This window comes from Myxocyprinus asiaticus, chromosome 6, assembly GCF_019703515.2.
Source record: "Myxocyprinus asiaticus isolate MX2 ecotype Aquarium Trade chromosome 6, UBuf_Myxa_2, whole genome shotgun sequence".
NCBI lineage: Eukaryota > Metazoa > Chordata > Actinopteri > Cypriniformes > Catostomidae > Myxocyprinus > Myxocyprinus asiaticus.
Window position 1 is genome coordinate 53,613,511 of NC_059349.1, and position 15,416 is coordinate 53,628,926.

The window sequence follows — 15,416 nt, forward strand, 5'->3', positions numbered from 1 at the left end:
TGATGCTTACTTGACCATTGCAGGCGCTTTCAGCGGTGGACAGGGGCCAGCATGGGCACTCTGACCAGTCTGCGGCTACGCAGCCCCATACACAGCAAGCTGTGATGCACTGTGTGTTCTGACATTTTTCTATCATGACCAGCATTACGTTTTTCAGCCATTTGTGCTACAGTATCTCCTCTGTGGGATCGGACCGAATGGGCTAGCCTTCGCTCATCACTGATCCTCCACCAAATTTCACAGTGGGTGTGAGACACTGTGGTTTGAAGGCCTCTCCAGGTCTCCGTCTAACTATTAGACGACCAGGTGGAGGATTGGTGATGATCTGGGGGTGCTTCAGAAAGGCTGGAATCGGGCAGATTCGTCTTTGTGAAGGACGCATAATTCAAGCCACATACAAGGTTATCCTGGAAGAAACCTTGCTTCCTTCTGCTCTGACAATGTTCCCCAACTCTGAGGATTGGTTTTTCCAGCAGATCAATGCTCCATGCCACACAGCCAGTTCAATCAATGAGTGGATGGAGGACCACCGGATCAAGACCCTGTCATGGCCAGCCCAATCTCCAGACCTGAACCCCATTGAAAACCTCTGGAATGTGATCAAGATGAAGATGGATGGCCACAAGCCATCAAACAAAGCCGAGCTGCTTGAATTTTTGCGCCAGGAGTGGCATAAAGTCACCCAACAGCAATGTGAAAGACTGGTAGAGAGCATGCCAAGACACATGAAAGCTGTGATTGAAAATCAGGGTTATTCCACCAAATATTGATTTCTGAACTCTTCCTAAGTTAAAACATTAGTATTGTGCTGTTTAAAAATGAATATGAACTTGTTTGCATTATTCGAGGTCTGAAAACACTGCATCTCTTTTGTTATGTTGACCAGTTGTCATTTTCTGCAAATAAATGCTCTAAATGACAAAAGGCTATTATACTACTACTACTAATAATAATATGGATTATATTAATTAATAATTATTGTATTTTTAGTTTAACATTTACTTGTTTTTAAAGTGTCGTATATATATATATTAGTTATTATATTTTTTTACAATAATTATTATTAGATATTGATAAATAATAATGACTAATAAAATAATATTAACTATATATTTGTTTAAAAACAAATAAATTATTTTAATAAAAAACAAAACTGTATATTAATATATCAATTAAAATATAATTACAAAAAAGTACTTTTTTTTTAAACTTCACATTGTCATATGAACCTTTCATAAATAATAGCTAATGATTTAAGCTGCATGAATTTCAAGTATACAAAACAGCTCTTGCCTCATTTCTGAAAGTAATGTTAACTTCTGTTCAGTGAGTGAGTCAAACGTTTGCTTTGAGTCATTCATTGAATATTTCATCAAACTGATTCAAACCGGAAACACACGAGTTATTGAGTCTATTAAACTACTGATTTTAAAAAACGGTTCAAAAGTGTCTTTTCCTTGTGAATCGGACCACACTGGTTGCGCTGTTTTTGCCTTGTGCATGTCACTCACCAGTTGGCATGTGTGCAGTTAGTGAAGGAAAAGACGAACTGACTCTCCCAGCAGTCCTTTGCTTCCTCAGGTGTTACCTTTGACAAAGAAAAACAAAAAACGTATTTTTCAACACATACATGTGTTCCTGTCATATCGTGTTTCTACCACTGGATGTCACCAAACAACAAGTGCTCTGCATACAACACAAGAGATCAGTGTTGATTATGTCTGTCTGTCACCTGTCTATGTGTGATGGTAATGTCTCACCTTGTAGTATCTAAGAAGCAGGTTGTCGAGATTCTCGGGATGAGCCTGTTTGCCGATGTTGGGCTTATACAGGATGAGGTTCCGCCCGCGACCCTGTTCGGCGAGCAGGACACAAGGCTGGCTCCCACGCAACTGAACACACATACACAGAGGGGGAAAAAATGACCCAAAGATAGCATGTTATTTGCATCATTCTGACAACTGGAGGATTTCTTCACAGAACGATTGCTACAACAATCTTTGTGTTTGTCTGACATGTGGTGGTGTACCTTATTTGAGAGGTAAAACCCTTCATAATCTCCGGAAAATTTCTCGGCTTTACTGCACGCCTCTTCCCAGGGCATTCCCCGATCTACACTGATCTGAAAACAGACACAAGACAGTGTCACAACATTTCACACACACTCAGGACCTTTTTACACCTGGTATTAAGATGCTTTTTTTTTTTCCTTTCAAAACTGCACATAACAACCAGCAACGTTTTAAACTCTTGTTTTAGTGCAACGGTTGATTGACGGGCGAGTAGGCGTCGCTTCGCCACTGCAAGCCCAATGTGGTGCGTTTTTGACCACTTTCAACCACCTCCGAATGTGGTTGAAGTGGACAAATCTCAAAACACAATATCATGGATTGGGATTTAAACTTTGGCAAATGCACAAGAGAGATTTGATGTGAGATTTTGAGCACCTCTGAAAGTTAACAAAGCAAAGTGCAAGAAATAAAGAAGCCCATGAGTGTCACATGTACCTTATAAAGCATGACTTGTCCTTCCTGAGGGTTTCCTGGAGTTAGAAACTTCTCCTGTGTTTCCTCATGGATCTCATCATTACCTGGAGCAAGATCTGAACACACAACCCATCTCAATATTAGAAGGACGATATTTTGTGGCCAGTCCATGAGCATGAAAATACAGTTTCACATGTAAAGCCACAAGACATAAACATCACAGTGTTAACATGATTTTAGTGTCTTGTGTTAATGGAAAGCCGCTGTAGAACGCCTTTTGCTACAAATGCAAAAAATGCAAGAATTTTTAAGATGTTTTTTTTTATTTACATGGATATTTCCAGGTTTTCTATAACTTTGGGAACACTTTATAACCGTTTATAAATGTTTTACATGTTCACACATTCAGATTCCTCACCTAATATTCCCATGTCGTATTTCCCCTCTTTTTTGTCTTTATCGATCAGGTAGTCGAAGTTATCAGTGAAGTATTGGAACAGAGAGTTCTGTTGGTATACCTCTAAACCCAAAATACGGTTTAGAAATTTGGTGATGCTGCAGTCTGGGAACAGAAAGAATAAAATAATAAGTGAATACAAAAATGAAACATGTCTATCACATAAATTTGACCCAAATAATTCAAACACAACTTGGCTCCAGACTAAGATTTTTAAAACGTCTATCCACGCAATAGAGTGCAACAGTATTGTCTCAGAAGTAAAATTTCATTAAAGAGCACCTATTATGGTTTTTAAACGTGCCTAATTTTGTTTTAAGGTCTCATACATTAGATTTACATGCATCCAAGGTCAAAAAAACACTTTAATTTGCTCATAATTTAAATTGCAGCGTTACCGTTTTTTTCCCAGTGTCAAAAACGACTCGTTCAATGATCCGTTCTAAAGGATTCATTCTAAACTCCTCCTTTCAGAGAACCTACTCTGCTCTGATTGGTCAGATGTCCCAGTCTGCTGTGATTGGTCTACCGCTTAGTGTAGTGTTTGAGGGCGGGTCAAAGCTGTTCGCGAGCAGCCAATGAAGACCAGAGGCGGGTTTTTTGTTACCAAATTACATAGGTTAGTACAGGAAGTAAGTCTGGAATTACTAACGACTCGTTTCAGGTGTTCAGAATCGGTTCTTTCTTTTGGGAGTCAATAACTCCATTTGTCGTGCACTTTGAGTTTTGAAACTTTGCAGACTTTTTTACATTCAAAATCAGCTATATAACACACTACATGAAAGGTGATATTTGAAAAACCATAATAGGTGCTCTTTAATGTTCTCCATAGAGAAATTAAATTTTTGACAGTAACATTCAAAGAAATTAAGCAATAATATTGTACAATTGATTTGATTATGTGGTAACACTTTATTTTAGGGATCATAAGTTAGACAGTAATTCATGACTAATAATTACACTTGTAAGTGACTAGTTATGGACTAGTTAAAGTATTTATTATGGCTGATTTCTTATTCTTGCTTTATAGCCCATTTACATTTGCTTTTGTCATAATGAAATTATTAGCTAAAAACAAAACATAACAATAGCTAGTATGATGCAAATGACATCCTTTATATGAACCTTCCCTGCTTTTTGAAATACCATATGCATTCTACATATATTTTATACTTATAAGCCGCACTTTTACACAGAGTACTGAGAACAAGGGTTAGGTTTAGGGTGTCTGTTGGCCTCGAAATTAACACAATAAAGATGTTGATGCCCCTATACTGCATGGTAGTATTTAATTAGGGGTGCAAATAGCATGTAACACTATTGCACTTTTTCTCTTCCGATCCGATATCTAAAATCTCAGTATCGGCCGATACCGATCCCCATCCGATACCAGTGTTGTTTTTTTGCATAATCAGTTTAGAATATCTTTACTATATTGTGTGGAACTAATTGGGAGTACTCTTTAATATGAAAAGAAACACAAACCTCTAACTACACATTATTTCAATATAAATGTAAAGCTTATTAAGAAACACTTTATTATTAACTAGTATACTGGATAATGTAGCAGCAAAATTAACAGTAATTCCAGTCTTCAAGTCTTCAGTAGAAAAGAAACCAGTGTTTTTTTTTGTTTTTTTTTTAAATGATACAACTTGCATCTGGACATTAAAGGATTCAGATTTCTATTTTTGTTCAATTTAGTTGTAAGACATCAGTCCAATTTTCATTCACACAATTATTTTTTTGGAACCCATTAAACTTAAATACTGTTATAAATTGTAAACAAAACTAATGATGACAAAAGCATGAGGATAAAAGTGCACGATTTAAATATATTACTGTTGTATTTAAAATTAAAAGTCAATAATAATAATATTTTTTTTGTATTATTATTATTATTATTATTATTGACTTTTAATTTTAATTTTAAATACTACAGTAATATATCTCAATCGTGCACTTTTTAAACCCTCACGCTTTTATTTTGACATTCTGAACTCTCCAGGATGTCCTGTATGTGTGTGTGTTTGTAAGCAAGTTCACAGTAGTTTAATTCGCTTATTATTCCAATTCTGGTAAAATGCTCCTCCGGTGCCGTTCTAAATGCATATTATAAGTGAACCGAACTATTGAGCATCTACATCTGAGATGCTGTTCTTGAGTAGCGCTCAAATATCGCGCACCGCTGTGAAGACTAAAAATATCCGCAAGTGCATCACCAGCCTGTGCGTGAGTTTGTGTCAACAGAGCAGCACCATTCACTAACGTACTATACGTGTACTTATTAAACACAGCCTTTTGTGATTCACAGAGCTATCGCACGTTTTCAAGTGGCTTTGAATAAAATGCACGAGTCATATGAACTGCTTTAATGGTGATTTTATGGTTCTTTTATGTCATTTTTGGAGCTTGACAGTAATGAACATTATTGGATTTGGATCGGGCTCGTCAAACCGATACCCAATCTGTCTAAAAGCGATCAGTGCATCCCTACTATTTACACTAAACAACAAAAGTCTCTGCCATCTATATTTATTGTATACTTATAAGCTGCACATTCACACAGTGTAATAAGAACCTATAAAGGATGTATTTTGCACCTTACTTGCTATAGATATCTTTTGTTTTTACCTAATAAGTTCATTGTTAGCTCAAAAGAAATGCAAAGAGGTTATTAGGCAAGGGTAAGAAATCAGTGAACAAAGGACTAATAAATACCTTATAATTCCAAACTTATAATTACAATTATTAGTCATTAATTAGTCTAATTTCCGAACCCTAAAATAAAGTGTTACCTATTATGTCAGTCACAATGCATAACTGAATGAGTGATTAATTTCCTCAAAAGTAGTACACAGTCTTGTACCTACATCTTTTAATATAATTCCATATCAACAGTTTTTGTAAGATGTTTTTTTTTTTTAGTCCATATGAAGAAATTGAATAGGAAAAATACTTCCCAATATTGTACAATGAATAAATACAATTAAATAATACAATGAATAAATACAATAAAACATTACAATTTTATTCACACACTTACCTTTCTCTGTGTTCAGTCCGAAGCGCGGCTCCTTACAGAAGATCCCAACATCAATCATGCCTTTCTTCATATCTGACAAACACACAGATGAACATTCAAATCAGCACAGGGAAACACCACACCGTTGTCTTCATTATTCAGTTAGTTACTTCATCATCAGATCAGACATCATTACCTCTGAAGAACATGATGTCACCTCCTGGATAGCCCTTCGGTGGAGGGACTTTGTTGTCGATGTATCCTAGAATGGCTTTAGTGATTTTATCCAGTGCTTTGGTGCCATACTGAAAGAGAAACACAGGCATTTTGTCAATACACAGGTTAATTTAATAAGACAAAAATAATTTGGTTAATGAGAGGAACAAGCTCCTACTTTGTTCTCAAAATTGTACTGGCTCAGATCTCTGGATTCAGTGGCTCGTCTGTCACCGTGAGTCAACGCCCCCTGAAGAACACAACACACATATTTAAACTTCAGTGTGGCAGCATTTCCACAAACATGCTCTCAACCATTTGGCAACATTTAAAGCAGATTCTCAGATGATTATAGAACAGTAAAACAATGCCTGTTACTTTGACAATTCTGTCTGAGACCGTCAATCTGCGCATCTTATCACGTGGCTTGTTGAGCGCGTTACCGCGGAGACATAGCGCGTGTGGAGGCTTCACGCTATTCTCCGCGGCATCCACACACAACTCACCACGCGCCCCACCGAGAGCGAGAACCACATTATAGCGACCACGAGGAGGTTACCCCATGTGACTCTACCCACCCTAGCAACCGGGCCAATTTGGTTGCTTAGGAGACCTGACTGGAGTCACAAAAATCAAGGCTTTGAATTGTAATTAGACATTGATAACTAGCCTTAAAAAATTTTAAAACCTCACAAAATAGAACAAAAACTATCAGGGTTAAGCGCTGCCTTTCCCTGACAGAACAAATCTGTTCTGAACTTGGAAAAAGTTCAAAGCACTATTTGTGTAAAGTGATATTACATTTGTATTATTGGTCTAAATGGCTGTACATTAAATGTTTTCTGATGTGAAAGTGTTTTAAATTGAAAACTGTCAGCACATACATTGTGTTTCCAACTTGTGAATAATAATAAACCTTATTCCTCATTGAACCTCATCTGGTGAAATGTATATATACAAAACCCTTTATATGGTGAATATATAGGCTATAAAAAGCTTAATTTGGTAAATACTTAAATATGGAGCATTTTAATGGAGCCAAATCTCCGTCATTTCAAAATAAGAGTCCCTGGTGTGTTTCTGGCTTATTTATAGTTAAAAGTCCCACAATATGCACCAAATCTTGATTTTTTTTTCCTGGTTGCTAATGGGATTTTGGTTAAACAATACAACCTTGTGGACTCTTTGGTCTGTGCCTGTCATAGTAAGAAAATACTTTTTTTAACCTTTTATCAATTGAATTTAAAAACTACCGCCCGATTAATCGGTTATCGGCCATTTCCACCACCTTAGTTATCGGTATCGGCAAAATCCACTATCGGTCGACCTCTAGTTAGGACCTGGTGTAAATGTATATGTGTCTGTGGGATTTGAACTAGAGTACATGTGCTAGTTTGGGATGCACAAATGCCATTTTTTCTCTCCCGATCAGATTCCGATACCTGAACTCAGTATCGGCCGATACCGATACCACAGTTTTTTTCTTAATCAGTTTAGAATAGCTATACCTCACTGTGTAGAACTGATTGGAAGTAGTCTTTAATGTGTACAGAAACAAATACATAAAGTAAGTATTTTTATTTTATTTTTTTGTGGATTTTTCCCCTTTTTCTCCCAATTTGGAATACCCAATTTCCAATATGCTCTAAGTCCTCGTGGTCGCGTAATGACTCGTCTTAGACCGGGTGGCGGAGGACGAATCCCAGTTGCCTCCTTGTCTGAGACCGCCAACCCACGCATCCTATCACGTGGCTTGTTGAGCACGTTGCCACGGAGACATAGTGCGTGTGGAGGCTTCACGCCATCCACCGCGGCAACCACGCTCAACTTACCATGCGCCCCACCGAGAACGAACCACATTATAGCGACCATGAAGAGGTTACCCCATGTGACTCTACCCACCCTAGCAACCGGGCCAATTTGGTTGCTTAGGAGACCTGGCTGGAGTCACACAGCACGCCCTGGCTCAGTGAGTATTGACGCTGACTATCACCCCTGGAGTCGCGAGTTCGAATCCAGGGTGTGCTGAGTGACTCCAGCCAGGTCTCCTAAGCAACCAAATTGGCCTGGTTGCTAGGGAGGGTAGAGTCACATGAGGTAACCTCCTTGTGGTCACGATTAGTGGTTCTCGCTCTCAATGGGGCACGTGGTAAGTTGTGCGTGGATCGCGGAGAGTAGCATGAGCCTCTCGTGCTGCGAGTCTCCGCGGTGTCCTGAACAGTGAGCCACGTGATAAGATGTACGGATTGACGGTCTCAGAAGTGGAGGCAACTGAGACTTGTCCTCCGCCAACTGGATTGAGGCAAGGAACTACTAAGTAGTATTGGAGCATTAGCAATGTACGACTGTGAGACATTACCAGACTCTCCAGTCTCTTGGCAACAATAGAGGCGAAGCGTCTCTCTCCGGCCAGCTCTGATATGAGGAAGATATACTCCGGAGCTGTAACTTGATTTGAGCGATGTGTCCGACCTGATAATACACACAGCCACAACATTAGCAACCATCACAGTCTCTCTCAGACACACTGACACAAACACACAAAAACACACTCACCAAACTGCTGAATGGCGCGGTCGGCGCTCCACGGCAGCTCTAAGGTCATGTGAACTCTTCTCCTGCGGTTCTGAATGCGTTTATCCGCCTGTAGAGAGATTCCCGAGCTAGCCGCCTCAGAGATGATCGCTATCAACTGAGAGAAAAAGATGTTTTTGCATCAGACTCTGAATAGAGGTTTGGAACAACATAAGGGTGAGTACATGACGGCTTTTGGGTGAACTGTTCCTTAAGGCTCAATCAGATCTATGGAGTTGTTTGGTGTTTGCAGGTCAGCAGTATTCACCTTTTCTCCTGACATGAATCGCTCTTTCTCTCTGATGTTGACATGATCGATGGTGAGGCCTTGTTCCGCTCTGGTCTCATATCGTATGCTACCGTCAGGATGACGCACCACACGTCCCTTGCGCCCCGTCATCTGCGCGCACACACAAACACATACATATTTAATGCTGTACTTGTGTTTACATAGCGAATCCCATGCAAAGGATGAATATTAGACAGATTTTTGATTATCGGCAATGAAGTCTGGTCCACACTGCAGCAATTTGGCCAAGATCAGTCCACTTAAATAGGAAAATCCCGTCTGATTGACATGTAAAGCGACCAATCACAGATAAATTAAATAGACAGTGATTTTTATATCTGATAGAAGACATAACGCTGAGCATAATATAGAAAAGTGATCAAGCATATCTTATATTTTCAAAGATTTGATACAATGAACTTCACAAATCGTCAAACCCAGTGATTTCTCACTCATTTTTTTCTTTCTGTCTTAAACTGAGCAAAATATAATTTCTTAAATCTTCCGTTTTTGGGCTGAAATATGGCCTGGTCATGTTCTTGACAGGGATTGATGTCAACGAAATTACAGATGAAAATGTTTGTTGATGAAGGTGTTTTTTTATATGGTCAACGATAACATAGCGAGAAGACGGACAGAACACGACGATAATAAACCGGTTTTATTTACTACGTACTGCTGACGAAAATACGAAGAGAAAAATATAATACAAGATATTAACAATGCACTAACACTGTTTTTATCAACTTATTCTTTAAAAGTAAGAAAGATCTAGAAAGAATTGATGTAAATAATCCAGTCACAGTATGTGTTGTTTATTTCCCATAACTGGTTAATTACCTCACTCAGACGCATCCTATTTCATTTACATTTACATTTTTGCATTTGGCAGACGCTTTTATCCAAAGCGACTTACAGTGCACTTATTACAGGGGTAATCCCCCTGGAGCAACCTGGAGTTAAGTGCCTTGCTCAAGGACACAATGGTGTTGGCTGTGGGGATCGAACCAACAACTTCCTGCTTACCAGTTCAGTGCTTTAGTCCACTACACCACCACCACTCCACATGGTGTGACATTGTCACTATGTGACATCAATCAGCTATATCCACAACATAAACATATTACAACAAACACAAAAAAATGCTAACTAGATTCAATGATTCTGCCTGACTATTTATTATAAGACTTTATTACAAACAAGACTTTATTGTTCTTTTTCTTCACTTTTTTACTTTTTTATGAATAATTTGTTTATTGCTGTTCATTATCTTGCCATTTTTATACTTCATTTACTTCACTGACTGAATTAGAATTGAACTTTCATATTTGCAAAATAAATTGTTTGTAACAAAATGCTTACTCTAAGTCTTCTCTTTGTAACACCATGGTCAAGTTTGACTGCAAACATAAAAAAATGCTAAACTTTGACAAATGAAAGTCTTAGATAATATTTAAATATAGCGCACGTTACACCACTCGTTGTCTCTCTCCACTGGCTGCCGGTTGATGCACGTATCAAATTCAAGGCTCTGATGCTGGCATACAGAACAGTTACTGGGTCTGCTCCAGCATACCTAAAATCATTTCTGCAGAGCTACGCGCCCACTAGAAGCCTGCGGTCGGCTAAGGAACGTCGCCTTGTTGTACCAACACAAAGAGGCACCAAAACACTTTCCCGGACTTTCAGCTTCATCATACCACGTTGGTGGAACGACCTTCCCAACTCCATCCGTGAAGCTGACTCACTCTCTGTCTTCAAAAAATGACTAAAAACACATATTTTCCATGAGCACTTAACCAGTCATTAAAAAAAAAAAAAAAAAAAAACATTTCTGTTGCACTTTATTCTGTTTTGAATACTATTCTGATGCTAGTGATACTTTGTAATACAGCACTTTTCATACCACTGTCTCCTTAAGATGATTCGCTTATGTTTTCCTCTCTTGTAAGTTGCTTTGGATAAAAGCGTCTGCCAAATGAATAAATGTAAATGTAAATATATATCGAAACACTTCATATCTAGAAATGAACTTTGTTACAACATTGGTCTACAGAAACTGCGGCACCCCTACCACTGAAAAATAAATAAATATGTGATTTAAAATCTCTTATTTAAAAAGTTTAATATTGATATAAACATTAACAAATTAAATTAAATTAATGTAGCCTTCAATTGTTTCTCCCAAACATTGCTTCAAGTTTTTAAAGTAATTATTCAAGAGCTGGTAATAAAATAGAGAACAGAGTCAACAGTGCTTTAAGTTTTTTTAGGAACAGCAGCGATTAATAATTTAAAAATTGTGATACGAAAACATTAAAAAAGTAATTAAATGAAAAACAGAACAACTTAAACTTATGGTGTGATTCGAAACAGATTCGACACAGTAAGAGTCTGAATAAAAAGCAGATCTGTTATTGAAATTTTCTGGGTTTATAATGCGTAACACATTAACGGTTTATATTAATATTGCGTCAAGACGGGGGCCTGGGTATCTCAGCGAGTATTGACGATGACTACCACACCTGGAGTCGCGAGTTTGAATCCAGGGTGTGCTGAGTGACTCCAGCCAGGTCTCCTAAGCAACCAAATTGGCCCGGTTGCTAGGGAGGGTAGAGTCACATGGGGTAACCTCTTTGTGGTCGTGATTAGTGGTTCTCGCTCTCAATGGGGCGCGTGGTAAGTTGTGCGTGGATCGTGGAGAGTAGCATGAGCCTCCACATGCTGTGAGTCTCCGGTGTCATGCACAACGAGCCACGTGATAAGATGCACGGATTGACGGTCTCAGAAGTGGAGACAACTGAGACTTGTCCTCCGCCACCCGGATTGAGGTGAGTAACCGCACCACCACGAGGACCTACTAAGTAATGGGAATTGCGCATTCCAAATTGGGAGAAAAGGGGATAAATAAAAATATTGTTTCAAGACGGCGCAGATTTTTGTCTCATCTGTTAACACACTCGTAATATATTAACGTCTGTGTTCACATATTATATATCGTGTCAAGTAGCACAATTAAATGTTCACGTGCACAGCTGTATTCACCACGAGAAACGAACGCTCTATAAAGAGCACACGCACATACGCACATGAGCGTTTAAAAATGCATGAATTATGAGTCAGGAATTGAGACAGTGCTCGGTACTGCCGTTACTTTCAGCTGGTGGCTATTAAAATATTAAACTGAGCAGAGATTTCACGGCACCACTAACCAGTCATGGCGGCACCCCAGGGTGTTGCGGTTGACCAGGCAGCATGTGTGGATCGCTGCAGCCATCTACTGGTTATAACTGTAATTTCATGTAAATGTTTGTTTTTTTTTCAGCAGATGGCAGCAGATGCTCCAAATGCATGACACATTTTGATATTTTCCTATTTTTTCAGCTTAATGAAGTGTATGTTTTTAATTAAGTAAAAACAATATAAAATGTGTTTATTTTTTTATGAAAATAAATGGTGTAATTTAGAGGTAAATTAGGTCTAAATACCATAAAATTCCAAAAGAAATACATAGGTTTAGTGTTATTACTTTAGTGAAGTTAGTTTATTAAATTTCTTTAAAAATAAATAAATAAATAAATAAATAAAATGATTACTGTATCTGGTCAAATTTGACCAGGAATACTAAAAGTGTCAGCATGTAACGAAGAGTGTAGATGGGTAAATAAATAATTGTAAGTAGTTTATACATATTTCGAAATATTTATTTTTGGGTAGAGTTTGGTCTGTTTTAAAGTCTGATACATGTTTTTGCCATTTTGCACATTTTTGTCAACTAAAATCTGTTATTTTTGATATAAAATATATATATATTTTTTTATCCCCTTATGCCCAATTATGCCCAATTCCCACCACTTAGTAGGTCCTCGTGGTGGCACGGTTACCTCAATCCGGGTGGTGGAGGACAAGTCTCAGTTGCCGTCAATCCACGCATCTTATCATGTGACTCGTGCATGACACCGTGGAGACTCACAGCATGTGGAGACTCATGCTACTCTCCGCGATCCATGCACAACTTACCACACGCCCCATTGAGAGCGAGAACCACTAATCGAGACCACGAGGAGGTTACCCCATGTGACTCTACCCTCCCTAGCAACCGGGTCAATTTGGTTGCTTAGGAGACCTGGCTGGAGTCACTCAGCACGCCCTGGATTCAAACTCGCGACTCCAGGGGTGTTAGTCAGCGTCAATACTCGCTGAGATACCCAGGCCCCCTAGTCGAGAGTAAAATTGACTAAAGGTAAAGCATAGGACATGATGAAATATTGACTTAGGGCATTTTGATCAGAATACAAAATTTCACAGCAAAATGCATTACATTGTAAAACACATGAAACAACAGTTGTAATGATGGATTTTTTATTGATTGCTCACCTCTGACACCTTCTCTGGCCCTCCAAACCTGTCAATCAGCTCATCAAGTGTGTTTAGTGGCAGCTCTTTCCCCAGCTCTGCTATTTTACCCAGCAGCCTCTGCTTCAGCTCCTCTAGTTTAGCTAAGAACACACACACACACACAGACAGACTTACTTCAGCAGATAGAGTCGGGAATAGGCCTTAATCACTCCTGTGTGGTTTCACCGTCTAGACTGAAATGAGCGGTGATTTAATAAGCATGAGCTGTATCTGGACTGCGAATGAATGAGCCAGAGAATTTTTCTAAAGCACAGTAGTAATCACACTGCATAGGTTTAACTTTCAGGCAGCTATCAATGGAATCTGTGGACTCAAACTTAGACGCCACTGTATGAATGTGGTTTAGATTGGGTTTGTACAAATTTCATGCAGTTTTATGCTGTTCGGACTGTAAACAACCAAATGGATTCGAGTCAGATATGGAATAAAAACACGTAGTTGTATGTCTGAACAAATGTCAAATGCTTTAATAATGACAATGGTTCTAGTCGACGTACCAGCAGGGCTGTTGATGTGATTGACGAAGATCACATCGTCGTTGTCCTGTAGTGAATCAGGGGAAGAGTTTGATTCGCTGTCGATCTCATCTGAATCCGAGCCTGAATCATCGCTGATTTTAATGACTCCGCTCACTTCCACACAGTGCTTCAGGAATTTTGAAGGCCGGCTCCTGGGCTTTCCTTCAGAACACAAAGTGGTGGGTTTCAGAAAGACCGAACCTTGGACAGCAGCACAAACCCGCACAATGTTCGATGAAGCAAAAGATGTATAACGAAACAGACTCACGTTTCCTTTTGCTCGCGGCACTTTTCTCTCTCTTGGGTTTCTCTGTTGGAAAGTGTTTTTGTACTAAGGAGTGGAAAACACCCCTGCAGGATAATAAAAAAAAATTAAAAAAACACAAATCCAGTTCACTTCTACTGACTCATAACCACAAAGGTATCATGTACACAATATCAACCAGTTGCTCTTGAAGGACTAACATTTTTTTATTATTTTCATTATACAGGCGCCCATAAGTCATGTTTCTCTAAATGTAATACATGGGCATAAGTGGCAGACACATTGACTAAATTCAAATGTGGTTTAAATATGGTGATTGGATCTCGAAACACACTGTAGCCCGTTTACAGTTGTATTTAGTGCTGTCTGCATGTTACGGATGTTAAAAGCAGATGTAAACAGGACCTTTGGATTTAAAGAGACTCACTCAGCAGCAGAGACGAATCTGTCCAGACGTCCATCATTCTCGTCCAGGACCTCTCGAGTACGAGCCTCTCCGGTGGACTGCAGGCCAATCACGATACACTGTACACAGAAAAGAGGGAGGAGCCACGGTCACTGTAGTTCTACACAAGGGGCTCTTCAACTACTTTCTTGCGGGGGCCAGATTATCCAGATGAAAACTTGCCGTGGGCCAAATTTTTTTCGGCATTTATCTTAGCAAACATTTTCATCGCAAGTAGCATGATACTTTACCTTAATACAGTGCATACAAATTTAGGGTATACTGTATATTGAATTATAATTTTTAAGTCTGTGATTGAGAAGGCTGACTCACAGCTGTATAGAACCAGATATTTGCAGGTTCAGTTTCGCTTTTTTACGAGCCCTACAGACCTTGAACAGATGAGACACGAACGTTTGACACTTCAAGAATAGTGAAAAAAGCAAACTTTGAAGTGCATTTTCTTTGAACGTTCAGTTTTCATAATCGATTGCTTTTGTTGCCTAATGTGCATATGTGCTGACAACATTGCTGTCACAACTACGGTGATCATTTTTTACATCTGTAGATTTGAACGCACTGCACACAACTAAGCAATTTTATATAAATATTTGATTGAAAAAGACGCTATCAAATGCACATCTGAACAGTGTGATCCATGTTTATCAAAGCAGTGTAACTACACTATTGCCAATGCCAATTGCCAATGAGCATTGTTAAAC

The 15,416-nt window shown here is 38.8% G+C and overlaps 1 protein-coding gene across 4 annotated transcripts in view; it reads right to left on the minus strand.

The window, feature by feature from the left end:
* Positions 1 to 15,416, minus strand: part of LOC127443007 (protein strawberry notch homolog 2-like) — a 44,823-nt gene that overhangs the window by 4,596 nt on the left and 24,811 nt on the right. For all 4 annotated transcript variants that reach the window (XM_051701464.1, XM_051701465.1, XM_051701466.1 and 1 more), the window contains exons 16-30: positions 14,677 to 14,774; positions 14,253 to 14,335; positions 13,964 to 14,146; positions 13,425 to 13,546; positions 9,027 to 9,158; positions 8,741 to 8,876; positions 8,544 to 8,656; positions 6,363 to 6,434; positions 6,165 to 6,273; positions 5,990 to 6,061; positions 2,905 to 3,048; positions 2,508 to 2,602; positions 2,030 to 2,122; positions 1,761 to 1,892; positions 1,512 to 1,588 (exon numbers count right to left, since the gene is read on the minus strand). In XM_051701464.1, coding sequence (XP_051557424.1) covers positions 1,512 to 1,588; positions 1,761 to 1,892; positions 2,030 to 2,122; positions 2,508 to 2,602; positions 2,905 to 3,048; positions 5,990 to 6,061; positions 6,165 to 6,273; positions 6,363 to 6,434; positions 8,544 to 8,656; positions 8,741 to 8,876; positions 9,027 to 9,158; positions 13,425 to 13,546; positions 13,964 to 14,146; positions 14,253 to 14,335; positions 14,677 to 14,774 — 1,661 coding nt within the window. The remainder of the gene's footprint in view (positions 1 to 1,511; positions 1,589 to 1,760; positions 1,893 to 2,029; positions 2,123 to 2,507; positions 2,603 to 2,904; positions 3,049 to 5,989; positions 6,062 to 6,164; positions 6,274 to 6,362; positions 6,435 to 8,543; positions 8,657 to 8,740; positions 8,877 to 9,026; positions 9,159 to 13,424; positions 13,547 to 13,963; positions 14,147 to 14,252; positions 14,336 to 14,676; positions 14,775 to 15,416) is intronic.